At 40.1% G+C, this 26,406-nt stretch overlaps 1 protein-coding gene across 8 annotated transcripts in view; it reads left to right on the top strand.

Annotated features, from left to right (window-relative positions):
• The window catches only part of LOC118929808 (acyl-CoA-binding domain-containing protein 5-like), a 41,398-nt gene extending 16,288 nt beyond the window's left edge, over positions 1-25,110 (top strand). For 5 of the 8 annotated variants that reach the window (XR_008996387.1, XR_008996385.1, XR_008996383.1 and 2 more), the window contains 6 exons: positions 3,321-3,588; positions 6,346-6,545; positions 12,068-12,112; positions 12,440-12,549; positions 22,593-22,807; positions 23,549-25,110. Coding sequence is in view for 3 of the 8 variants with exons in the window: in XM_057498301.1 (XP_057354284.1) it covers positions 3,321-3,588; positions 6,346-6,545; positions 12,068-12,112; positions 12,440-12,549; positions 23,549-23,561 (636 nt within the window). In the remaining 5 variants the exon portion in view is untranslated. The remainder of the gene's footprint in view (positions 1-3,320; positions 3,589-6,345; positions 6,546-12,067; positions 12,113-12,439; positions 12,550-22,592; positions 22,808-23,548) is intronic. The other 3 variants (XM_057498301.1, XM_057498302.1, XM_057498303.1) reach the window with 3 other exon arrangements.
• The last annotated feature ends 1,296 nt before the right edge of the window (positions 25,111-26,406 follow it).

Raw genomic sequence — 26,406 nt, 5'->3', positions numbered from 1 at the left:
ATCTAGGCTAATTATGGGTTGTCATCCACAGATTACCTAGGTGGGTTCTTTTAAAACTATATTTTTTGGAGTCCTTGAGAATCAAGGTGCTTTTAAAATTCTTTTTGATGATGACTAGTGTCACATTTATTGTTTGCCTGTTAACGATTTCAACAGTTTCCTTTTCTTACTTATTTCCACTTAACAAAAGTTTTAAAAAAAGTCTATGATAGCGTCTTAAATATGTCAGTGAAGCATGCCACACTCAATACACACCATATGCACACAGAGTAGGCAATTTTCTTTTATGTTTGACATATTTATCCCATTGCAATAAAGTATTTAGCCTGGTAATATGATGTTTAGAATTTGCTTTGGAGTAATTCACTGGTGATGGTCATGGGGCTGACAGGTAAAACAAAAATGGCCCTGAACTGATAACTGTTGAAACTGGGTACTGTGTTATATTTGAAATTTTCCATTATAAGAAGTTTTAAAATGAGTATTATAATTGTCTGTGGTATGTTTCGGTTTCCTTGTGTTTTATGTAATAACTAATGTTGCCTATGTGACAGATTATTTTTGCTTTTCTTCTATCAGAAAAATTTAATTACGTTCTTCATACAATTGTACCGTTGTTAGTATTGCTCTATAGTTACCACTTCGCAACTTTTTTTTGTTATACTTCCTTGTGACTTCTCATGTTCCCTGTTTTAAAGAGTCATTATTTATTTTGTCCCCAAGCTTCATCTCTGTATCTTATCTACTGAGGGATTGGCCAATCTGCCAGTGTAATTAAAATTTCATTATTTTATTTTTTCATATTTTATTATTTACTTATTTTATTATTATTACCCAACCTATTCTTTATGTAAACTCAATCTTATATACTCCTACTTTCAACTTCTTTATCCATGGCAGATGGTCTATATTAAAATCATTTTTAAAAAATAAAATATTAGAATTTTATTTTCAGGATTCCTGTGCTTTTTGACTACCGTAAATGTTTCTATCTTGATTTCTGTCCTTTGCATAGGTTCATGGTCTGAAAGCACTGTATCCCATTGGTTTTACTAAAATCTCTGACGTGATAGAAACCCTCATACTTTCAAGGGCTTCATCTCTCACCAAATTACCATTGCAAAGAAAGCCAGTTTTTTATTTCACAGCTTTTGTTCTCAGTCCAATTTAAATAAGTTCAGTAGTTTATAGATTCCTTTCTGAAAGGTTGAAATTTTGAAAGATTGAATTGTTATTACACAGTTACTGCTTTGTAGAAGCTAAAAGCAAATCATGTCCTAGAATAGCCATTTAGTGGAATAAATGATGGTTTGGAAGTTCAGTACTCTTGTGAAACTGAAACTGAGATTTGGAGACATGAAGTGTTTGTATATGTATAGATACCTGTGCTAATGATATGATTTCCAGCCGGTATACTGGTGCAGACTAGTCCACTTGGAGTTTTGTCAGGTGGGTTAGATTTCTATGATGAAGGAATAAGAGGGAAACGATTTAGGTTTTGTTTTCCCCTTTGTTTTACACATTCTTCTTACTTCTTAAGCAGCTCTTTTTGAACTTCAGCGGGGAGCTTGTTGACTGTCCAGAATCTTGGGCCTAAATCCCAGAGTTTCTGACTTGGTTAGTCTGGGGTTGGACCATGAATGTGCATTTCTGACAAGCTCCCTGGGGATGCGGACGCTGCAGGTCTGCAGACCACACTGTGAGGAGTGCCCAGTGCACAGGAAACTGGAATTCTACCATGACTGGTGGTGCGGGTAGGGGATGGATACTCCCATCCCACCTGTTCTTTGCTTTCATCAGATAATTTTGTTTTCTGTTTCACTGGGAAGACAGGAGCTGTTAGGTCGTTACTACTTGAACTGCGTGCCTTGGCGCTGCTTTAACTTACCGACTGTACATCATTATACCCATGAGGTCTCTGCCACCTTTCTTCCCACCTCAGGGGAACATGTGTCCTTCTTCCCACCTAAGGTAGCTTCTCTACTTTGTGTCATGTATCCTCTCACCTCTTTGGAGATCTTCATCTTTTATACCCTCTCTCAGCTATTCCCAACCAGTGCCCCTCTTCTGCTTTCTTCTCAAGCCATATACATATTTATTTCCCTTGCATCTTTAAAAGAAAGTCCTGTGATACCTTCTAACTTGTCTTATCTCCCTCCTTCCCTTCATGGCCAGGCTTTCTGTTGGTCACGTTCATTCACTGTATTCATACACTTCAGATACATGCCAACATGCCTTTGTTGCTAATTTGAATGGATGCTTTATATTTCCTATCTCACTTGAATATCACTAAGCAATATTAGCTATACGCTCCTTGAAAATATTCCCTTGGCTTCCATTACACCATTCTTCTAAGGGTTTCTTTTTACCTCTCGGGCCCCATGTAGACTTCCTCTATGAGTGTTTCTTCCTCTGTTGACCCCTTATATTTGGTGTTCACCAGGAATGTATCCCTAGTTACTACTCCTTTGATTTCAACCATTCCCCACATACTAATGATTCTCAAAGTGATACCTCCAACCTGTATGTTTCTTCTGAACTGTAGCTGCTCTATTAGACATCTTGCCTAGGCACCTCAATTTTTACCTACCTGTAGCTATACCATAGTCTCTTTCAGTCCCCCTGAAACCTTGTCCTTTGTATTTCTCATCCTGAGTAGTATCATAAAACCATCTAGTCTTTGCCATTCCTTTCCTTATCATGTTCAGTCTTGAAGTCCTGTCGATTGTGTAATCTCAGAAGCTCTTACATCAGCCCCTGCCCCACTGCTGCTTTGTTGCACGTGCTGTCATCATTGCCACATCTTTGACTTGGCTTATACTGATTTATTCTTCAGGTCTTAGTTCCTGTCATCTCCCCTAGGAAGTCTGTCCTCACCAAGCCTCCACCCAACCCCAGTGTGAGCTGCGCATTCCTGCATGAGCTCCCATAGCATGCTTTGTACATCTTTTCGTAACACTTATCAAACTATGTTGTAATAATATTACTTCTTTCACTCCCTTAGCAAGATAAGTTTCTTGCAGATAGAGATCCTTCATATTATCCTTAGAGTTTAGTATAGTAATTAGGATAAGAATAGATAGTTAAGTGTTTCTTGGATGAATGACTGGCTCATGAGAAATGTCACTGCCAAAACTCCTCCATTCTTTGCTCATGGATGAAACATTTCCATACCATTTCTTCCTTACATATTGGAAACAAAATATTATTTTCCATACTAACATAGAAAAGTTTTTATAAAAAGTTCTATTATCATGCAAACTTCATGGTGCATAATATATGTTTACATCTGTTAACTCAGTGTTGTTTTAAATTTGTAGTCTTCAGACAGCTTTACATCGAACAATGGACTACGTCAATATTACTTGGGTGGTGATCCCAATCAGCCCTTGGAAAATTCTGATTTTCCTGAAGATTTCCAAGTATCTTCCAGAAATGGAAACACTGGGGATATGCAGGTGGTAGCAGTTGAAGGAAAGGGTGAAGTAAAGCACGGAGGAGAAGATGGTGGAAATAGCAGTGGAGCCCCACCCCATGAGAGACGGGGTAGAGAGAATGAGGAATTCTCTAATGTCAGAAGAGGGAGAGGTACCTATTACTTCTTTTTTGTCTTCATTATCTTTATAAACTAATTAGTGAAATGGGGAGGTTCCTGATAGGAAAGGCGTCAGAGCTGTCAGTCTGCAAAGGGAATGTTAAAAGTTTTCCTTACATAAAATCTGACCATTTTTCTTTGATTTGTTCTCTCCTTTGATGCCACAAAGCATAGTTGTGTCTTCTCCACAGACACAGGGGAAAACGTTTCTATTTCTACATCTTCCGTGCAGTTTCGAGGTAGCCAGATTTGTGTTCTGTCACCCCCTGAGCAATCTACTTACTGGTTGCGCCAACTGTGCGGCCACATTTTTTTCCTACTATAGGAAAAAATATGAATTTAGTGTCTTTTCCACATTCCTTTACTTAAGTGAAAAGATATCATTCAAAGCTGACAAATCAAGTCATAGAGATAGAAGAACCTTTAACCATACTAAGATTAAACAATAAGAATAGCCATGATCATGTAAAAATAGAAAGTTGAATGGAGAAGAAAAGTAAATATATTAATTTATTTATATACGTATTGTGAAAAAGAATGAACAGGAAGAAAACACCATAAGATCTTATGTGTGAAATCAGACACACACAAAAGCAACCAAGCTCATAGATGCAGAGAACAGTTTGGTGGTTGCCAGAGGTGGGGGGTGTGGTAAGGAGTCAGAGGGTGGGGAAAATGGTGCAGGGGTCAAAGATAAAACTTCCAGTTATAAAATAAATAAGTCCTGGGGATGTAATGTACGACATGGTAACTATAGTTAACAATGCTGTATTGCACAAGATTAAGCCTTAAAAGTTCTCATTACAAGAAAAAATGATCTAACTATATATTGTGACAGATGTTAACTAGAGTTACTGTAATTATGTTGCAATATATACAAATATCAAATCATAAAAAAAGGGAAAATTCCCTGTATAATTTCATGAAGTCATAAAAATTAAAGTATTATTTCTATATCTGGTTAAAAAAAGTCTACATAAAATAAAGCATTGATGCACTGATGGACAGTGACTGTATTGGGATATGGGTGGGGACTTGATAATATGGATAAATGTAGTAACCACATTGTTTTTTCATGTGAAACCTTCATAAGTGTATCTCAATCATACCTTAATAAAAAAAATAATAAATAAAGCATGGAGACGTAGCAGGAAGAAAAAGAATTAATGGTATTAAGAAAATTATAGTTTAAAAAATAGCCATTTGAACACATGCAAAATTGTGAATACTTAGTCAAGTAAAGAAAGATCGTATTGCTAGAGCCTTGGTTTAGGTCCATTTCTATAGGCAATTTATCAAGATTGTGTATCTGAAGGCTCCTGTTTACAAGCTGACTTTAACCCACCTCCTACGTGCTACAGCTCCCCACAACCCACCGGGCCCAGAAAAATGTCAGACCCTGAAGTTAAGCTTTGCTTTGTAGCAAGTCTACCTCAGCATCAAAGAAATACTGAGTGCCTGTTCTGTCAGGGTCTGTTCTGGCCCCTGGAATGCTGTAGAGAACAAGACCACGTGTCTCCTTCATGGAGCTTACACTTAGTGATGGGGAGCTGACAGTAAATAAGCAGGTAATTCAGATAGGGTGCAAGTGGTGAAAAGGACCCTGGAAGGCAAAAAAAAACCCAGGGTAATTAGATAGCACGGCTGGAGGTGGGGATTACCAAGAACATGGTAATGGTCTGCTTAATCCTGTCTTTTTGAAGACTGGGTTGAAAGCTGAATAGTATATAGCATATAGTAAATGAGCAGAGGCAGGAGCAACTCTCTAGTGTCATCAGTGCCCACTGACAGGTCATCACAGATAGGTGAAGTTCTTAAGGTTGCAGGAAAAAACCAAGTCTCCAACAGGACTTCACACTTCTCTTCCCATGTAAAGTCCATACCAGTATTCATGAAGGACTACTTCAAAATGTACTTCCTTCCGATACTAGAGTATAGGAGTCTTCAAATTCTTGGAATCTATCTATGAGTTCTAAAGAAATCAGCAGAAATTTGGACAAGAATTTATCTACAAAGACATTCATTGCAGTGTTATTTGTAATCACAAAAGTTTGGAATCATCCTAACCATCTAAAAGTGGGGAATGAGTGAATTACTAGGGAATTTATGAGTCATTTCAGTGTATTTGGAATAAAATTTAATGATGTAGGTAAGTGTTTACATTATTTTTTAAAATCAGGGCACAAAGTCATGTATAAGGGGTAATGCCAATTCTGTAAATATATACATTGAAAAAGATGAATATATAACAAAATCTTAATAGTAGTGAGATTTCAATATCTACCTAAGTATAATGGAAAGAAAAACACATTCTAAAACCCTTTGGGAGGCTTAAAATACGGTGAAACCAAAAATGACCAAAAAGAAAAGCATAGCTATTTAGTATAGTTTTCAGTTTACTCTAAAGAAGCAGTCTTCAAATTTTTTCAATCTTACCTGCTTATTAGTAAAGAATTTGTGAGAGTGCACCCCAAATATGTATATTATTTGTGAGTTACATGCATTTAGTCATGTACTGTTATCTCAAATACATTATAAAACCTTAGCAAGAAAAATTGAAGAATGCATCAATGTAAGTAAATGTTTACATATTTACTTCTTTGATCTCATCTTTTGTGTACTTCCTGATTGTGTCCTCTCCACTTTGGCGATTTAGACCTCAAAGAAATAATAGAGGAAAATGAATAAGACATGTTATTTCTTTTATAATAATTATTTTAAAGGACTTTTTTTTTGCTCTCTCAAAATAGGTCATAGGATGCAACATCTGAGTGAAGGAACCAAGGGTTGGCAAGTGGGAAGCGGAGGTGATGGGGAACGCTGGGGTTCAGACAGAGGGTCGAGAGGCAGCCTCAGTGAGCAGATTGCCCTTGTGCTCATGCGACTGCAGGAGGACATGCAGAATGTCCTTCAGAGACTTCACAAACTGGAAACACTGACAGCTTCAGAGGTGAGCCTCTGAATTTGTCTTCTTCCATTTTTGAGCCTGTAAAACAGCATGATTGTAATCTGTGTTGATCAGATTTGCACAAATCAATGTAGTTTAATGATTTTTTTTTAAGGGATCTCCTTTTGCAAATGGTCATTAAAAAAAGACTGCTTCAACAGTTAAATACCACTTTATAGAAAATTAGCAGTGCCATGTTGGAGGTAGGAGGAGGGTCTTGGTATTAGAGGAATAGGAGCTGTTAAACAGTGCAGTTTGGAGAACTAATAAAGAGATCGTAATGAATGCCTTGGAGTTCGTCATTATGGAGCCCTTCTTTTGTAGTAAGCGTTGTCGTCTATCTTCTTAAAATGCTGATAGATTGCTTCAGAAGATTGGAGACTGTTGAGAATTAGGCTTGGGGTTGATTAATGATTGTATATTGAGTCCCCTATACAGAATTTTATTGTTAACAGCCATTTGATCAATAAATATGAGAGATGCCCTCTCAAAAAAAAAAAACAAAAAAAATCAGAAATTCCTTTGGGAGGCTCTAGGGGAGCCTAGCATTTCCTTGCTTTTTCCAGCTTTTGGAGGCTGCCACATTCCTTGACTCATGGCCCCTTCCTCCATCTTTAAAGCCTGCAACACGGCAGCCTCTCTCCTTTCTGGTCTCCTGTCACCTTCCCAGAAGGACCCTTGTGATTATATTGGGCTCCCTTGTACAATCCAGGATATTCTCCCCATCGCAAGATCCTTGGTTTAATATGTATCTGTAAAGTCCCTTTGACCATGGGAGGGAATTCAGGACATGCCACTCCCCAAATATGCCACTTTGACACATTGATTATTTAGAAAAGCAGATGCAGGCACGGCTTTCTGACCTACCCTTTTCCTATCTAAAAGCAGGCTGTACAGTTTCCCCTGAGAAAGGGGCCTCCGTGTACCAGGATGAGAATACCCTTAGTGCCAGAGGTTGGAAATGGATCTGTACAAATACACTTAGTAAAATAACCCACTCTCTTCCCTAGTTTTCCTTCCTATATATCTCCTGGTCAATTTACTGGCCATAGCCCAAGCCCCTTCATCTTGTAATTTCTTCACAGATTTATAATTTCTTTGTCCAAAAGGTGTAAAAGCTTTGTGCTCTGGTCACTTCCTAGGATCTTCATTCTCTTGTGAAGGCTACATTTTAGAGTTTAACTAGATTTGTATGCTTCTCTCCTATTAATCTGTCTTCTATCATTCTAATTCTTATTCCCAGTTAGAGACTGCAAGACAGTAGAGGAGAATTTTTTCCTCCCCTACACGTGTAAGGTAACAAACTCACAGGGTCCAGGGGACTGGGACATTGTCATCTTTGGGGGGCTGTCGTCCATCCTCCCATGCTCCCACCCTTCCCCAGAGAGGGTGCTGGGTCTGTGCCCTGTCATTAGTTATTCACGCAACTTCGTTCATGGAGTGTTATGAATATTTGTGTTTGTCTAATGATTATATACTCAGTTGGGTTGTCAACTGCTTCATGGCAGGGTCCTGGCATATTTCCTAATAAAGTTAAATTTCCCGTCGCCTGAAAAAAAAAATGCTGCAGAGATAATATATCAAGTTACAAATTCTTTGGTGTAAATTAACTTTAGGATCAAAACTTTAAAGCCAGAGAGGAATGTAGAGTTATAGTTTGACCTCTGCCATCGTCTGACCCTGGATGACCCAAGGGTATTAGCTTTGAAAAGGCAGCATAGCTAGTAAGTTGCAGAAAGTCAGGCAGAACCCAGACATCCTGTATCCGAGGGCAGTGCTCTTTCACTGTGGCAGATTGCTGCCCTGTACTGAATAAAGCTAGATGGCTGAATATAGAGGAGGCATTGAATGAAGGGGAAAGGGTTCATAGGAAGGGACAGTCAACTTGGTTCACAGTTGTGATTGGGCTCCACTGCAGAGCTTTCAAATGGCTACTAGGGATCTGCCCCATTTGTCCCCTGACTTGTTCCTTCTTGAGTAGCACTGGTTGCAGAAAAGAAAGAGGCAACATCTGGCTGTCTGACCAGGCTTCAAACATTATACTATGTGGCAGTATCATGCTGTAACAGATGTTAAGGAGAATTTATAGAGATTAATCAAAGATGTGCTCCCATTACCAGATGAACACATTAAACGGAGATATGCATAAAGTAACTAAATACTGTAGGCTGTCTAAACAACCACTGTGAATATCTTGCCCTTTACCTAATCAGTGACTTCTCAGATTATCAAAAGTTTCTCAGTTTTATGTATCAATGATTCTGAATCACAATTTTTTGTCACTAAGATTGTGAATCTGTAGACTTTGGTGAGACTATGAACACTCCAGAATAGTATGCAAATTTTTGTTTGATTTTGCATTTTTGAGGGGAGAGATTTGTTGCTTTCATCAGATTCTCAATGGGGTCTGTGATGAAAAAGGTTAAGAATAGTGCCTTAAACAGAGAAGACAAGTAGTGACTTCATAGCGTCTTACTATGCTGATGGACAGTGATAGTAATGGGGTTCGTGGTGGGGTCTTGATAATGGGGGAAATCTAGTAACCACAATGTTGCTCATGTAATTGTATATTAATGATGCCAAAATTAAAAGAAGAATGCCTTAAAAATGATACTACTTCGTACAGGTAAGAGTAGGTTATTGATAACAGAATATTTTAGTTGTTTCATTAATAAGAAAATTTTGCTTTCTATATTATCTTGAAAAATAAAATGTTCAAGGCCTGTGATCCCATCCAACTATCCCTAGGTTCATGCAGAATTATCTTAAAGGAAGCAAAAAAGAGCTAGCCCATGCAGGAAACCTCATTTGTTAATTTAGTAATATTGACTAGTATTGTTCTGGTAATCTGTATTTTCTTGCTCTGTGATTATTATTTTATTTTATATATATTTAATGTCTTCAGTGGTGTTCAAATTATGTTGAAAATTCTTCTCATTTATTTTAGAAGCGTTCACTCTTGTCTTACATAAAATAAACTCTAAAGACAGATTCTGACTTGCTTATTCCTTAAAATTTGCATAATGGATTTGAATGGATAAAATAAATGAATGCATAAAGAAATAAGACAAATAAATAGATAAAAATTGGATGGTAGAATAGTAGAAGATTGTAGAACTGAAGGAAACTCAGTTCAGCAGACATAAAAGGTGAGATACTGGAGGACACAGTCTTTAGTGGCAGGTCTATAGCTCATTTCCTCGTTTCTCTTATAATTCATTTTCAATCACAGTAAGTTGTGTGAGATACATAATCTTTCGTAAAATAGTTCCTTAGATTCATTCACTCAGTAAATATTTGTTGAATGGCTATGTACAAGATACTTTTCTAGGCAACAGACACAAAAATGAAAAAGGAAGTAGTACAGTGTAGCAGACCGTGGAGCAAACTATCTGGGTTCAAGTCCTGGCTTTGCCGCTTACTGTGTGATCTTCAGTTGGATTATTAACTTCCCTGTGCCTCAGTTTCCCTACCTACCAAATGGGAATATTAATAATGCCTGCCTGCCTTATAAGCTTGTTCAGAGGATAAAATAGAATGCTTAGCATAGTGCCTGGAACATATTAAGGACTTAAGCTTTGTCACATGAGGGGACAATGATGACAGCAACGATGGTAGTAAAACATCTCTGTTTCTTCCCTCAGGAAGTTCATAACCTTAGGGAGCATCTGACTTAAATAGTACTATGTCTTACCATTTTTTTGCAGTGATTAGTATTATATGAGATTTTTCCTTTGAAAATGATTTTCAAAAAGATACAGTAAACTTTATTTCAGTCTAGCAATAGAATGATAAGTCGAATTTCTAAATATGTAAAAGCTACATAAAAGCTACTTGACACTGACAAAGAGTTAGTGCTTCAGCAAACTTTGGTCACGTTCCTGAACCTTCCTCTTAGGCAAAGCTGTACACTTCTTCCTTGTAAAATCCAGTTGTAACAAGAACCCTGCCTTCACGTCAGTTTAACCAGATTCCTATCCTTGCTGTCTGACTGGGCTCCTCATCTTCCCTCTCCCCCACGTGATTTCTGATCACTCTGGCCTGACTTCAGCAAGAATTCTTTAGGTCAGCTTAACCAGAAGCTCCCTTATGCCTGATGTTTCCTCTTAGTCATTTTCCATCCACTGACCCCCACCCTGCACCCTTACTGTAAATCCCCACTTGCCCATGCTGTACTGGGGTTGAGTGCACGCTCTCCCTGACTGTAGTGGCCCTATACATATAGCCATAGCCCCATCTCTCTTGATTAGTCTTCCCTACAGTGCTTTAACAAGTGTCATTGAGTGTTCTTTCTTCAGCAGTATATGTGGAAGAATATCATTAAAGCCAAAAAATCATAGTGTTAATTGTGCAGGTAATGCTGGTTACTTCTTAGCTCTAAAAGAAGCGAGGGTCTTGGGAATTTTCATTTGCCTCTCCTGACAGTTTAAATTGTTTGCAAGACTCCCATCCTCTAACATGTTTCATCTCTTTTCCCAATTTTATTTATCTTTATGGCCTTTATCACTCCCTGAGATATTGTATATTTTACTGTATTTTTTTGGTGGTGTTATTATGTGTGTCCCTCCTTTAGAGTATAAGATACTTCAGAGCATCAATGTTTATCATTTTGCCCCTTGCTGTATCTCTAATGCCTAGACTAATAACTGGTACATAATAAACACACAAGAAAGTATTTGTTGAATGAATGAATGAATGACCTCATTAATCTTCATACCATTTCTCTAAGTTATATGGACAACGTGGAGTAATAAGTTTCTAACATCTAGTCGAAGGAAACTTGTGTTTGGGATGAGCCAAATTGGAATTAGTGTCCTAAATTAGCGTAAAATCTTTCTGCTTAGTAAATACTTATTGTTAAATAACCTACGTACTTCCCCACTCACCCCCAACCTCAATTATGTGCCATGAGGGGTGTGTTAATTAACTTGATAATGGTACACATTTCACAGTGCAACCATATATCAAATCATCATATGGTACACTTCAAATATAAACAATTTTATTTGTCAGTTATAACTCAATAAAACTGGAAAAAAATTAAAAAACAAAACTGATAACACTAACAATTCATTTCTCATATCTATCATCCACTTCTTCTGCTTTAATTGAATGAATTTCCAAAACAGGTCTTGGATATTATTTACATGTTCATAATTTTAATTAATAATCAAGGCTGCAGTTCTCAAATGTGTAAAGTGGTAGCTTGTTTGGAAATTTTAAAACTAATAAAGTTAATTAGATAATTTAATAAGAATATAAAAGAAGTAATGGTTTAGGTTAATTTGAGGTTTCATTTTATTTATATAATTTGGACTATAAAACTATAATATGTCAAAAATGTTTATTTGGCTAACAATGTTGGGGATCTTGTCATTTGGTCAGTATAGGTTTTGTGCTAATCATAACTGGAAAACAATAAACTAATATTTCGTAATTAAAAATCCTTTAACAGAACAGGAAAGAGAAAAATCACTTTTTCTTTCATTTTGTCAAAGCTAAATCACTTCCGTTTGTATTTATAGGCAAAATCATCAACATTACAGACTAGTAATCAGCCTCCCTCACAGGTAAGCAATTCTTTTCTTAAATCTGAGTCCCAGGGTTTCAAATAAGAGACAATAAATTTAGATTATTTGGAGTCCTTAAAGTATTCTGAATGAAACCTACCATTTACAACTGTGAAGTTAAAAATATATTTGTTTTTGTGTTTAAGTCTGAAGTACTCCTGAAAGTCTACTTACTGAATTACTCTCTGAAATATAGAGTGCCCTTTCTCTAGTAGAAGTGAGATTTGTTATTAGTTACATATTTTCAAAATTATGAATTAGGTATGTTTTTAAATTTATACGTGCAGTATGTAATAGCTTGGTGACCAGCTTATTTTGTTTTCACAGAGACCGTCTTGGTGGCCCTTTGAGATGTCTCCTGGTGCATTAACTTTTGCTATCCTCTGGCCTTTTATTGCCCAGTGGTTGGTACATTTATATTATCAAAGAAGAAGAAGGTAATAAATACTATACTTTAATAATTCAAAATGGTATGTAAACTCTTATCATCTATGGTAGACAGACCTCTCAGCAGCAGTGGATAGGTACATATTGTAACCATATTGTCATACTAAACGTTCTGTACTGAGCCTGAGACTGAAACTACCTTGGAAATGATACCCAGTTAATTTCTAGGTACTTGTTACACTTAATCAAAATTTCACTTGAAAGCATCTGATTAATTTGTACATCTTTGATTTAGGCAACAACAAGATGAGGATTATAGGCTTGAGTTTCATGGTTGACTGTCTCTAGAAGTAGGGATTATTATAATTTGAGGGCAAAAATTCCAATTTGGGATGCCAGGAGTTAACTTAGATAGGCCTGAGGATAATAGATTGGGATCCTTGAAAGTGCTCTGAGATTTTCTACACTGGGAGTAACCTGAGACCCTAGCTCATGGGTTCAAGAGAATTCTGACCACAGACACGATGTAAACTGAATTATTGTCCACAGATGGCCAGATAGACAATTATTTACCTCATTGATGGCCTCATTGTGTTCTTGGTGTTTCTCACCATTTCCCAGTAGTAACAACACATGGGGATAGGAAATAGGGTGTTTGATAAGATTTTAAGTGCTCTTAAATGTGGGCAGTAGAAACACATTTTTAAAAAATCTACAAGTTCAAATAATTACGGGTGAAAGAAGAGAGGGAATGGGAACTCAACAGTCCAGGCCGGCTTATTGTTGAACCTGAGAGGGCCCCGTCTGTCCTGGCCAGCAGAACAAAAGAAAAAGATGGTCTCTAACAGGTCAAGAGGCTTTTTATATTATATGGCAGGGATTTTGGCGGGCTCTTTGAGGGGAGGGGCCGGGGAAAGGTGGGCTTGTGGCTTGCTGCTGTGTTCCCTGGAGGATGCTTGTAGCCTAGGGAAGATGACAGCTATGTGTCTGTGAGATGGTGGGTGGGTTTATTCAAAAGGCAGTCCTCAGGTCCGGATTCTATCATTCCTGGCTCTAAAAGGGTGTAGGGAGATGGGTCACTGTTCTTTTCTTGGCTACTTCCTGCTGAGAGGGGGTGATGAAGGGGGTTTTCTGATATTTTGAAGCAGAAAAGCCATTTGGAGGTGTTCTCAAGTAGTTGCCCAGGAGATGGCTGCCACTCGATCCTGTAAAAATCTTTGGAATAGCTTACTTAAGCAGGGAAGGAAAAGAAGGAAGAGGGGGATAAAGGTGAATGGGGCCAGGAGAGGTAGAAGGTGAGGTTGCAGAAGCTGAGAGTGTAAGACTTGGACTCAGTCTGGGGAGAGAAGGGTTAGAGCCCAGTGGCTGAGAAGGCAAGAGAGGTTGTGTGAAGAGTGTACTTATAGGGGCTGGTGGAGGGCAATTTTTGGGCTTCGGGGATAAGGAGTGCAGCTGACGCTAGGACCTGTAAGCAGAGAGGCCAGCCTTTTTCACAAGGTCGAGTTGTTTGGACAAAATAGGCAACAGGCTGGAGGGAGTCCCCAGCTGATTGTGTGAGTAGTCCTAACGCTTGTCCCTTTTTGCTGGTTAAGAAAAGAAAGGTTTCTCAGGGTTAGGTAGAGTCAAAACAGGTGCTTTGAGGAGTGCTCACTTAAGGGTCCAGAAAGAAGCAGGAATTAAGTCTTTCTCTGGCACCCTTTCTTGGGGATCCCTGTGGGAGGCCTCATAAGGGGGTTTTGCAATGAGTGAGAAATTTTGGATCCAGAATCTAAAGTAGCTAAGAAACCCTAGGAAGGAAAGAAGCTCTTGCTTTGTGGTGGGGAAAGGGAGAGTATTAATACCTTGTTTTTGAAAGGTGGGTATGCAGTGAGTGGTTGGGATGAGGTCAAGACCAAGATAAGCAACCTTTTGCTCTATTAGTTGAACTTTGTATTCTGAGACACGGCACTGCTTTTTCCCCAGGAGTCTAAGGATGGAGATAGTGTGGGATAGAGAATCGTTTTTTGAGGGCCTGCAAAGCAAGATGTCATCAACATACTGGAGCAAGGGGCAAGGTTGAGAGATTGGAGGTCATTTTTTGTATTCTGCTTGGCCAAAGAAGTGGGGACATATCAGTTAAGACTGCCTGCTCTGCCTTAAGATAGGCTGTTGGGCTATTGTCTGACTACCAGAGAATATGCTGGGAGTCTTACTTCTCAATTCTCTGCTTTTTAAAATGGAATCTTAGCCTTAAGATGGAGTTCCTCCTGTTCTTACTATACTGTTTATATCTCAGCGTTTTTCATCATAGGTGGGAAATGTTAATCATGATGCTTGTCCCTTGTCTCTGCCCCACCTCATTCACCGCCCCAAGGAATGTGGACCCTTGAAATATTTCCAGGAAAAGTGGGTGTCGGTCACTCTTCTGTAACAGCTTCCTTCTGAGTAGGGGCACTGTCCCTGCCTGTGGGTCCAGCAGTTCCTCGCTGTCTGTCAGGGAGAGGAGGGGTCGCGGAGCTGTTGAGCTCCTTCATCAGCCTTGGTGTGGATTGAAATCCTCGTCTGAGCAACATCTGGAGTTGGATTTTTGTTCTGGAGGAAACAAACTTGACAAGGAGATTAAGAATGAATGGTTGAGTATGAGGACTAGAAATAGTGAAACTCTTAATTGAAATGGTGGGAGAAAACTGAAACATTTGGAGTCATAGCCAGATACTCTGAGGAAACTAGAATTCAGGATCTAGTCTATTTTACAATAAACAGTATTAGAATCCAGTAGTGATAAGGCTACACTATTGAAACACAGCTCTTCTTTCTCTCTAAAATTACCTTCATTTTTATTAATATAAAATAAGTTGAGCTTTAAAACAGTTGGCCTGATTATTTTCATAAGTGCAGCAAGAACAGCCACAGGATTGGCATAGGCTCTTTTAAATGTGCTTTGCTAGAACTTTTATAAAAGAATTTCAGACTGAGCTTTTAAAGGCCTCCAAAGCACAGAAAGCCAAGCCAGACTTGCAATCAGATTTTGCCTGTAGCACCTGTAGATTTGGGTGAATTCCTCTCTTCTCGAAGTCTCCAACATATCCTGAGGTTCCTGCAAGTGCCAGGAAGTGACCTTCCTTACACACCTGGTAAGGCTGCTGGAAACCCTGTAAGCAAGGTACCAGGCAAGGTCTTCCAAGGGGCTTTGTTGACTCCATAAGTTCAATCTTTGTTCCTTAAAGCTGTCTGTTCATATCTGAGTCTATGCACGTGTCTCAAACACGACATTCCAGTCAAAGACTTGGTAATATAACCAGCATTTTCAATTGGTCCTGTCACAAGGAGGGCAGATTCTTACTGAACTTATGCAAATAAAAATACTGCCATAAAATATTAAAATAGTCACTGAAAGTTTTAAAATTCTGGAGGGATCAGGTAGAAAGATAAATGTTTCAATTCTGCTTTAAAGGTATAATTTACTAAACTGTTGTAAAGTAGCTTAAGAGAAAAAGTTTGAAACAGACACTTGTTTTTCTGTTTAAGAGATTAGCAACATTTGCATAAAAATTAAAATTATCTTCCTCAGTTTATTAAATTTTATGTAAGTAAATTTTGCTCTGCTTGAATCTAGTTCTTTAGTAGTTCAGGAGTAAAGCAGTAACTATAAATGACAAAAGACTTAGAAGTTAGCATACATGCTGAGTAACTTCTATCAGAATTTCTGGAAGTGAATTTCTGAAAGTTTTGCAATGCCCAACTGTTACAAGCGTTGTCTTTAAATCAATTAATTTTTTAGCAGTACCATCTAGGGGTAGAAAAGTATCTTATCAGTCCTCTGGTTAATTCTGCAAAATTAACGTAAGAAATTTACTGCTCTGGTCCCGTCCCAGGATAGCAGCTTCCCTCTGGGAGCGTTATCAGTCAATGCCGCCTGCCCTGCCCCCATGCGGTGGAGGATATCTCTTCCCAGAAGGAGGGTGGGGCAGTGGGGGATTGCCGGAAAGGGGTGAGGGAAAGTACTATGGCCTAAGAAACAGTATGAAGGAGGGGTTTGGGCTGGTGTTTCTATTAAACCTTTCTTTCCAGGAACCAAGATAAAGGAAGGGATCAAAGGTCCCGAATATTCAGTAAGCACAGGGAGGTGGCTCCTGTGTTGACCAGGAAAGAAACCTGACTTCTGCCACCACCATTGTTACCCATGGATCCGCTGGTGTTGGGGGGCCTTGGGATCTGGGCCGTGTCAATCGGTCTCTGAAGACAAGGGCAGGAGTGCCGCCAGGTCCTCTCTAGATGTGTCTGGTAGGCCTGGGATTAGGAAAAGCTCTTGCCCAGCGGCCCTGAGTGCCACAGCGAAACAGCTGCTAGGCGGGTGTGGGGTGCAGCCTTTTGCAGGCTTGTCAGTGGGAGGTCAAATTAGGGAGGCCAGAATCTGATATTTGGCTTTAGCCTGTTTTTCTTTCTGGGTTTTTCATTCCTTATCCCGGTTGTTGAAAACTTTAAAGGCAAGGTCTACAAGCTGTTTCTGGGGTCCATTTTCTAATTTTTGAGCTTTTTATGAATATCTGGGTAAGACTGGGAAATGTAGTGGAGGTGTAGGAGAATACGGCCCTCAGGGGAGTTAGGGCTGGTGTGCGCGTACTTCTGAAAGGCGGTTTATAAAGAGGGCTGGGTTTTCATCTGCCCCCTGGGTAGTTTCCCTGAGGCGATCATAGTTGAATTCATCAGGGTTTCTGAGAAGGACCCCATCTTTTGTTCAATACGCTCCAGATCATTAATTGAAAAGGAGACATGAACACAAACGGGCCTTTCAGTGCCTGCCACCTCACGCAGGGGTAGGATAGGGCGAGAGTGGTCTGGGGAGGTATTGGGTGGGAAGCGAGAGGGCAAAGAGCGTGTGTGCGGCTGGGGCGGGGGGTTCGGAGAGGGGTTGGGTTAGAAGAGGCACACGTTCTGGCGGACATCGGAGACGGGGGGGAGGGGTGTTCAGAGGAAAAGAGGGCAGAAGCGCAGGCGGAAAGGACGGGGGAAGGGTGTTCAGGGGAGGCCGACGGTGGGGGAGGGATTTGGATTTTGCTGAGCCCGTTGGGGAGGAAGACGATAAGGTGGAGGGTAACAGAGGAGGGAAGAGGGGAGGTAAAGGCGCAGTGTTGTCAGGGTCGGGGTAGGGGGTTTTTGTTCGCTGAGGAGAACTTTAGAGGGTTTAGTTTGGCTCTCAGCTGAGTTCTTAGAGTCAGCAAAAGGCACAGGGAGTGGTTTGGCCAGGCAAGCCTCCTGGAGATCCGGGGACAATAGGAAGTTAAGGCACCTGGGGAGACTAACTAGTTAGGGAAGGTGCCTGGGCTGAGGCAGGCACCGGTGAGAAGAAAAGAGAAGAAACAAAAGGTTGCTTAGGGAGGGGGAAGGCTTCGATTTAGGGAACCTCTGACCATTTGCAGTCCTCTGGAGAAAGTTCTCAAGATTTCGGGGAATTTGGAAATAGAAATTGCCCTCAGCTGGCCAGTGTGACCCATTGTTAACTTTATATTGAGGCCACAGGGAAATAGAGTAAAAGACCAAATTTTTTTAGTGTCTCCCTTTAATCCCAATTGGGAAAGATTACGGAGAGCTGAGGGAGTGTCTCCCGATGTCTTTGAGGGAGAATCGCCCGTTGTGGGAGGGTGAGAAAGGGTGGCCGGGGTTTGGGAAGCACGCCGCCCGGACGTCTCCCTGCGATCAGTTCCCCAGCCCAGAGGCTGATGGAGCCGGGTTGTCCTGCACCCCGAAAGGAAGCGTCCCACCAGTCAGAGTGCAGGTGGTCCCCTTGTGGTGTTCTCAACCTGAGAACAGAGAGGAAGGGAAAAGATAAAGGAAAGGGGACCCGGTCCAACTTTCTCTTGGTGCCAAGAGAAAGCCGATGAGAGGCCAAAATCTTACTCTCCTGGGAACTGTGATGGATTAATAGCCGGTGATGGATGTGTACATTGAGGTCTGGCAAGATGGTCCCTGGACTGGAGGTCGCAAGGGGGTGTTGGGTGAGGGAGGGAAGGGAAACGGGGCCAGACCCAGGAGGCTCTCAGGATCTAGGTGTTAGCCCAGGACGAGCTGCTTCCTAGGCTGCAAAACAGCCCCTGCCCTCGGCTTCCTGCTCCCAGGGTTCGGCACCACTTGAAAGAAGAGAGGGGATGCGACCTAAACAGTCCAAGCAGGTTTACTGCTGAACCCAAGAGGGACCCCTTTGTCCTGGCCAGCAGAACAAAGGAAAGAGAGTCTCTAACAGGTCAAGAGGCTTTTTATGGCCAGGGCTTTGGCGGGCTCTTTGAGGGGAGGGGTCAGGGGAAAAGTGGGCTTGTGGCTTGCTGACGTGTCCCCTGGACGATGCTTGTAGCCTAGGTAAGATGACACCTAGGTCTCTCTGAATGGTGGGTGGGCTTATTCAGAAGGCGGTTCTCAGGTCTGGATTCTTTCAGCGGGTATGTTGTTTTTCTACCAAAGAACCCATGTTTCTAAGTGCTTGGACTTGATAACAAAAGCAAATATTGAACCTTTACTCTTGTTTTGCAAAAAAGAGGTAAGCAGCACACAGGGTAAGTGCTTCAGCTCTGGGATGTTAGCGCAGAGAGACTGATATGCAGGGGACATCAAGTTAATCATTTCAGTCCTTCTGGCTCTCTGCCTAGAAGACAGTTTGGTTTACAATCATAAATGAGCTCAGTAAGTTTTCTGGCGCATTAGTGCTGTTGGAATAACCTGCCTGCTTGAAACAACTTTAGTAAGATTTCTGAAGCATCAGTTGCTTTCAGTTTTATTTACCTCCTTTCTAACCCACTTGAGTATGTGTCATTTCTGATGTGATGATTGGGTTTAGTGTTGTATAGTGTTTTAAATTCCAGTTTCCCTAATAACAGGAGAAAGAACCCAAACCTTTGTTCAGTATGTGGTAATGCTAGATTTAAGCAGCAGGGGGAACAGCGGCACTAAAGGTAGGTGTTTACATATTTTGCAATCCATTTCAAAGTTCCTTTTCGTGTTTTCTGTGTAGGAAGTTCAGGATTGAGAAGTAGAGAAACTTAGCATAGGTCAAAAAACCCTAAAACTTGGGTCAATAATTTATTTTATGCTTAAGTATGAAACAGCTTGCCACATAATTTATTAAAGACTGAAAAATCACACTATACTTTGCTTCAGTGGTAACTGAAAATTACTGTTTTTGTAGAGCTAATTTTTTAAAATGTTCCTTACTAGTGGATATCTACACCATTTCTCCTAAGTATCCCTTTGAGTTGTTGCCAATGTCTCTGAATGGAGAAACACTCTCCTATTTTTAACTTTCTACTTTATTATTACTGAATCTTTATAAGGTTTTTCACCTGTGTTAAGTGTTTTGTCCTTCCAAACTGGAAATTATATAGCACCGTGCAACTGCATTTTGATGAGACATCGTTTTTAAAGTATTATTTGCTTGTATATGTAACAGATTAACTGGGCTTGGAGATAGAGCCATATTTGATACGGGAATAAGTTTTAGCCTTGAGGAGGGTTTAGACATCTTCCAATTTTTAACGTGACAGATGCAGTAATGAAACCGAGAGCAGTGTGCACGGTTTGGAGGAGTCAGGCTCTCTGATAAAGAGGAAGAGAAACATCTTGAAACCCAATGAGGATAGGCAAAATGTGGGCAGGAGAGTGTGTGCCCTCCACAAAACATTGGCCACCATGCATCTCAAGGCTAATGTGGGTTGTCTGTTGTGTAGCAGGCTTTCAGTAAATGTGTGGTGACTGTAGGGCTGAATGCCCACGTTTGCGGGATGGCAAACAGTAGGACATGGGAAAAGCTTTCATTTAGTCTAATTGATATGCATCTGACACAGACATGCTGCAGTAGTCCTATATGTATGTAAAATAAGTGGCTGTCTATTCGTGATAAGCTTTTAAAAATATTTTTTTCTTCGTTTTTATTATTAAATGTAATTATTAATTTTAGGCAGGAAAATAAATATGAGCGGAGTGGAAAGAGAAGAAGGCCAGGAAAGTTCACTCAAAAGACCCAGAGTTAATCAATTAAAACTCAAAAACCAGGAGTAACTTAGTCTGGAAATTTGAATGTTCCCCAGATAAAGGAAGGTACCTCAGCATAACCTATGTCTTTACTGTGTTGATCATGCAGGCCAAGCCATAAACAGCGTAGTAAAAGGCAGGAAGAATTCCATCTTAAAAATAAGATTGCATTTTAATACCCAGGAAGTTAAGAAGTAAGATTCTTAACTTCCTCTTTAGCAAACAGAAAATAACTCAGCCCACCTTGGGGGCTGGGCAAGCAATCTGTTTGATAAGCTCGCAGACCAAGACGCGGTAACCCAGAGAGAGATGAGAGCAGTAAAGTTCCCGTGTTAATTTAATTTAAATATTCAAAGACCACTTAACAAGTCTGCAGCCCCAGCCCTTAGTCACATTCCTTAAAGAATCCTTAAGAGGGAGAACCCCAAACCTTTCGGGGCGCTCCTGTCTCTGAGGTCGTCCGCACTTTTTAAGTGCGTAACCTTTTAAACTTTAAACTCTTTTCAACCTTTCAGGGGGCGTTCCTTTCTCTGGGGTCGCCCGCTCTTTCTAGGTGTGTGACCTGTCAATCTTAACCTTTTCCCAACCTTTCAGGGGCGGCCTTTCCCAGTCTTCTCTAGGGCAGCCCACACTCCCCTTTCTCCAAGTGTGCTCCTTTTTGCCTTACATAAACTTCTCACTTAAACGCCTTGTCTCTGTGCCTTTCCAGTGGTTAAGTGGTTTATTATTTTGCTTTGTCATTTTAATCCTCCGGATTTCGGCTTTAACCTTCACTCTCTCCTTCCTATCTCAGACAAGTAGGGAGGGGCTGCTGAGAGCTCAGACCTGGGCTTGCAAATTACCATCGCCTGGGTGACTGGGAACTGCAGCTTACAGTCACGGTCTTTAGTAACCTGCCCGAAAGTCTTCCTTCTTTACCTGTAGTAAGTACATAGGACATAATCTCACTCCATCCAGTGCTCTGTGGCTCCCCCAAAGCCTGGGGTGGTAGGGACTCAGTTCCCATGCCGTGCAGATCCAAGCGGACGCTGGACACCAGGTGGTGACACTGGCTTGAGGAGTTAGCAGGGGTTGTGCCCCATGCTGAGAAGCTGAACTTCCTTTATTATTCTATTCTGTCGTTCCCTAACACTCTTGAGGTCCTTCCTCACCTTGTACTCTGACTTCCCTGCGTCTCAGAACTGAACTCTCCCTAACATTAAGATCCACTCCTTGATTTTTTTTTCCATCGTGGATGAATATAAATTTAAAAGATTTCTCAGATTATCACTCTGCAGTGGGCCAGAAACACATTCTTTCTGTATGTGCATATGCAGAGCAACACTTGGAAAGGGCCCTGAGCAGCTTGCTGTCATGCCTCCTCTCCCCAGTTTCCTAACCGGGTAATCCTATTATTCACATTTTCCACAAGTAAAATACTGAAAGTAGACCGTTGAGTCCAAGACCACTCTTAAACCATTACTTGGAAGAAAAGGAGGATTCTAACCATTTTCCTGTATCAGTCTGCTCAGATAAATCTGTCGGCTGCCCTGTAGTAGCCGCAGAGACACTGTGCTCTCAATAGGGAGGTCAGGATGAAGACTGGGTAGGTGTGGGAGGCTCGCTGGAGGAACAGTCTTCCATGGAGCCAGGGTAGATGATACCGACCCCAAAAGTCATGACCAGGCTTCTGAGGAGGAGGAAGCATCTCAGCAGTGCCGTCAGAGTGGAGGTCAGCTGTCAGGGATAAAGGCAGGATTTCAGTCTTCCCTTATCTGTTTTCGGTAGCTTGCCTTCTCTTACCACACCGTACCCTATATTTTAAAAGTTACTTAAAAAAAAAAAAGGTGGGGGGGAGGAAGATCTCATTAGCCTGAAAAATGAAGTTCTGAAGATAGTGATAGTGATTTATGTCTATTGGTTTCCCTAGTACATAGGAGATTGGGGGTTGAGAGAGGGGTTCTGTGCTTTGTAAATCTGCAAAGGACCTTGTACGTAATCCACATCATATGGGCTCTTGGAAGTGTAACTGTGCAGGCCCCACCCAGCCACCATTTCCGCCCAGACCTCACTCAGGCAGTTCTCTTTAACACTGCCCACGATTCTGTTCCTCCAGGGGCCTTTTTTCTTCATGTCTCAAGGGATCTCCTGTTATATGAAAATTGGTGACTTAAAATGTCAGTCCTGCCAGGGATGTGTTCACTCCTGCCAGGGATGTGTACAGAAGAGGATTTCTACAGAAGATAAGGAGTGACCTGATTATTTAAGATGTCACTTCTGCCAAGGGGGTTGCTTAAGAGCATTTCTGCAGAGGAGAGGACTGAATCCATAGTGAGTTTCAGGCATTTGGCCCTGCCAAGTGCTGGGGCGGGTATAGGGATGTCTATGGCTGTGGGACCTTTCCCAGGACTCAGATCACATGTGATTATTGTATCTTGTGCCAAGAAGCCCACCCTCTCTGATATCTGAAAGATCATTCACTCTGCCATCATTAAAACTGTCATACTCTACACATCCGAGTTGTTAGATTATATGGTCCTTACCCCTCCAGGTACCCTCAGCTAGACTCAGAGCTCTTCCAGGGGCTGAGAACCAGCCTTATGCATGTTTCAGTCCCACGTGCTTGGCTTAGTGCTGGAGAGGAACAGATACACAGTATATTGTTGATGGTATGGATAGTCTAGGTTATACCTCTGTTAGTCTTTTGTAGTTTTATTAAGCTGTTTTTTTCACAACTTGCCCATGTTGATAAAATTATGAAATAATTCCCAAAATCTGAGTTCTATCAAGCCAACTAGAAAAGGATGGGAATCTCTCAGAGCTATGGGAAGAGGAATGTAATTTAAACTATTTATTAAATACTATTTGGTAATGTCAGTGCTTGCAGTTGGATCTTTCTTATTGGGCTGTAAGTCACATGAAGTAATTTCATAAGGACCATTCATAATTTCCTGGTTTTGTTTTGAATTTGAATATTATGTTAATCACCTAGAGAAGTTTTGATATGCATATGTTTCATATTCAGATTGCACTTATATTTACAGGAAATTGGTTTTTACTTTCTTTTTAAAGAAAACTGAATTGAAGAAAATGGTATTTAACTCAAGAGGACTGCTGGGCCTGGATGACCTCAGGATGAAATGGACTGTGGAGCCCACAAGATAATGTTAACTTGTGATGATTATATTTTTTTCTGTTGTCCAGTAGTTTGATTTGTGTACATGTATACATATATGTATTTTGAAGTACACAAATGATAACATTTTAAGGACTAATATTGCTGATACTTGAATAATCAATCCCAACTAGGTTATAAGTAGCGTACATAGATTGACCCTGCCCTTTAACTTGAAGGACATTAAATTATTAATTATTGTTTGGTAACATGTTTACCCGATTATCCACCATAGAGAAATGTAAGCTGCTTTTCCAGGGAACAGTTGTGATCATGAGATCAGATTTGTAAGTGAGTATTTTTAATTTTCTAAATTAAATATGAGAAAGAATGCAAATTCCAGGAGTGAATTTCAAATGAGATTAAGTGGACTTTATATTTTAGTCACTGGATTGCCATGCGAAGGAGTAGAAAGCTGCTAGAGAGAACTGTCTCCACATCCACTTTGTGGGCTGCCTGTACTCTTTCTTGGCCATTCACAGCTCTGACTTGCATACTCAAGCATCATTACAAAGTAGGGCCCTGTGTACTAGGCTTTCTTTTAACTAATGATTCATAGAAAAGACGCGTAACCTATCGATGAAAATGAAGGATGGGTTGAAAGTGTATTCTGAGCCTGCAGCTCATTAAAGGTTTCTATTCAGTCATTTACACTGATTCCTTTGTAATCGTTTTTCTTTTAACTGAGGATATCTTGTTTCTGCTTCATAGGGAACTTTGAAATATAAAATGAAAACTTACTTATACTGTTTTTACAAAGGTCAAAATGGAAACACGTGTAAGTCACTTTTCTGCAACTGGCAAACTGCACAGCCTGGACTCTTAACCTCCTAGTGCCTCTGTTTCTCCTTCTGGTATATTTGAGATGATCTATTTCACAGCATATGGGAGGTTTGCAAGCTAGCAGGCCATATGCATCCATGTGGGTAAGGCGTGCCCAAGTAATGCCGATCGAAGTGTCTCTCCCCCACTCCCGACGTTTAGATGAAGAAGATGGTGACTTCAGTCCTTGAAGGCTTTGTTTGGAGTTATTTTTCTTGTATACCTTCCAAAAGTCCCTTGTACTTTAAATATTTCTCTGATTCAATGGCTTAGTAGCAAATAATTTTTAAGCGTACTTGGTATGTTTGATGTTGGGTTTAGCATTATGTGTTCATGCTAAGTTTTCAGTAAGAGAAAGTAATCCATCCCCAGCATAGAGGATGGTACTTTGTTTGTCTGATGAAAAAAAGTGTAAGAATACAACTGGCTTCTCCCAAGACTCCTTTTTCCTTATTTCTTTTCTGTCGTGTAACTTGATTTAAAAATTTTTTTAATCCCTTCTTGATTAAAATGTGTCTGAAGAGAACTACTAATCCTTGCCTTTTCAAAACTTTCCTCTATTTATGGAAAAAAAATGAAGCAAGTGAGTGAATTATATGTAAAAATAAGGTTCAGACCTGGTGGATCAGAGGTTATTTTTAAAAATCAGGTATCTGGTATCAGAAAATTGTGTTTTTTCTCTTAGTATTTCAATAAATAAAATGCAAATGAAGAATGTAGGCAGTTGTGATTGATTACAAGCAGTTGGGGGTAACTAACTCTTAGGGATAACTATTTATATCCTATTCCAAAGTCTTATTTACACTCTGAAAAGCACTTTGCACACAGTTCTTATATATACAAGTAAAAATGTAATTATAGGCTATAGCATTACTACTTTGTTTTACCAGGAAGCTCATTTACAGTTTTAAATTGACAGCTATGGTATTTTTAAAAATGATCTACTTCTTTTCTGTTTCTTTACTGTAAAACTAAGTTAACAATAAAAGGTTAATGAGAAATGATATGGTTTTTATTACTTGTTCCTGTTAGAAGTGCACTGATTTTATACTAAGGATTAAATGAGAATAAAGAATAGGAGTTCATATAAAGTAAGTGTGCCTGTTTTCAAAATAAAGCCATGCTTTTCCATAGAATTTTGTAAAATCAGAAACTGAAATCAAGTTTAACTCATTTAGGCATTTGGTTGAGAATGTTATTAATCCAGTCAAGATGTTGGTTTCAGTTCTTTTGCCAGATAGCTAGCTTCCCACAGAGACACAGCGCACCTCTGATCAGCCATCATAAATGCCCACAGTTGGGTTTAGGTGGCAACTGGTGGTGAGGTTTTGTGTCTTTAATGCAAATGTATTACTTGTAACTTCTATAGATAATGGTAAAAGCAATGTTAGCTATTTCTATCATTTAAGATATCGGTGTTCTGCTGCATGTAATTGAAACTTAACCTCAGTGGCTTGACCACAGTAAGTTTTGTTTTTTTTCTCATATACAAGAAGTCTGGAGGTAGAAAGTCTAGGGCTGATAAGGTGCTTCCAGAGGGGCATTAGGGACACAGTCACAAAAATATAAAAGAAATGAGCTACAAAGCCAAGAAACTACATGGAGGAACCTTCTTTCTGTTCTACGATCTTCAGTGTGTGGGTTTGTCTTCATGCATGCCAGATGGCTGGTGTACATCTAGGTCTGGTGTCTACACCCCAGGCAGGCTGAGAACCTTATCTGATCAGAAAGCAGTACCTTTCTTGGAGCACACACAGGACACTCCCTCCCATCTTAGAGCTGGGTCTCATAGTTATGGCTTTGTGTATAAACATTAAAGAATAAAGTTATCCAGCTTACATAGATACCATTGTATAAATTTAATGTTGCCCATGCATGGTAGGGAAGGCCGTATCTTTTGGCCATTAATGCCCCCTTCATAAGTTCTTTCTTG

This window comes from Manis pentadactyla, chromosome 3 (assembly GCF_030020395.1).
Source record: "Manis pentadactyla isolate mManPen7 chromosome 3, mManPen7.hap1, whole genome shotgun sequence".
In the NCBI taxonomy this organism is placed as follows: Eukaryota; Metazoa; Chordata; class Mammalia; order Pholidota; family Manidae; genus Manis; species Manis pentadactyla.
The sequence above is the reverse complement of the archived record's forward strand: the minus strand, read 5'-3'. Positions and strand labels throughout refer to the sequence as shown.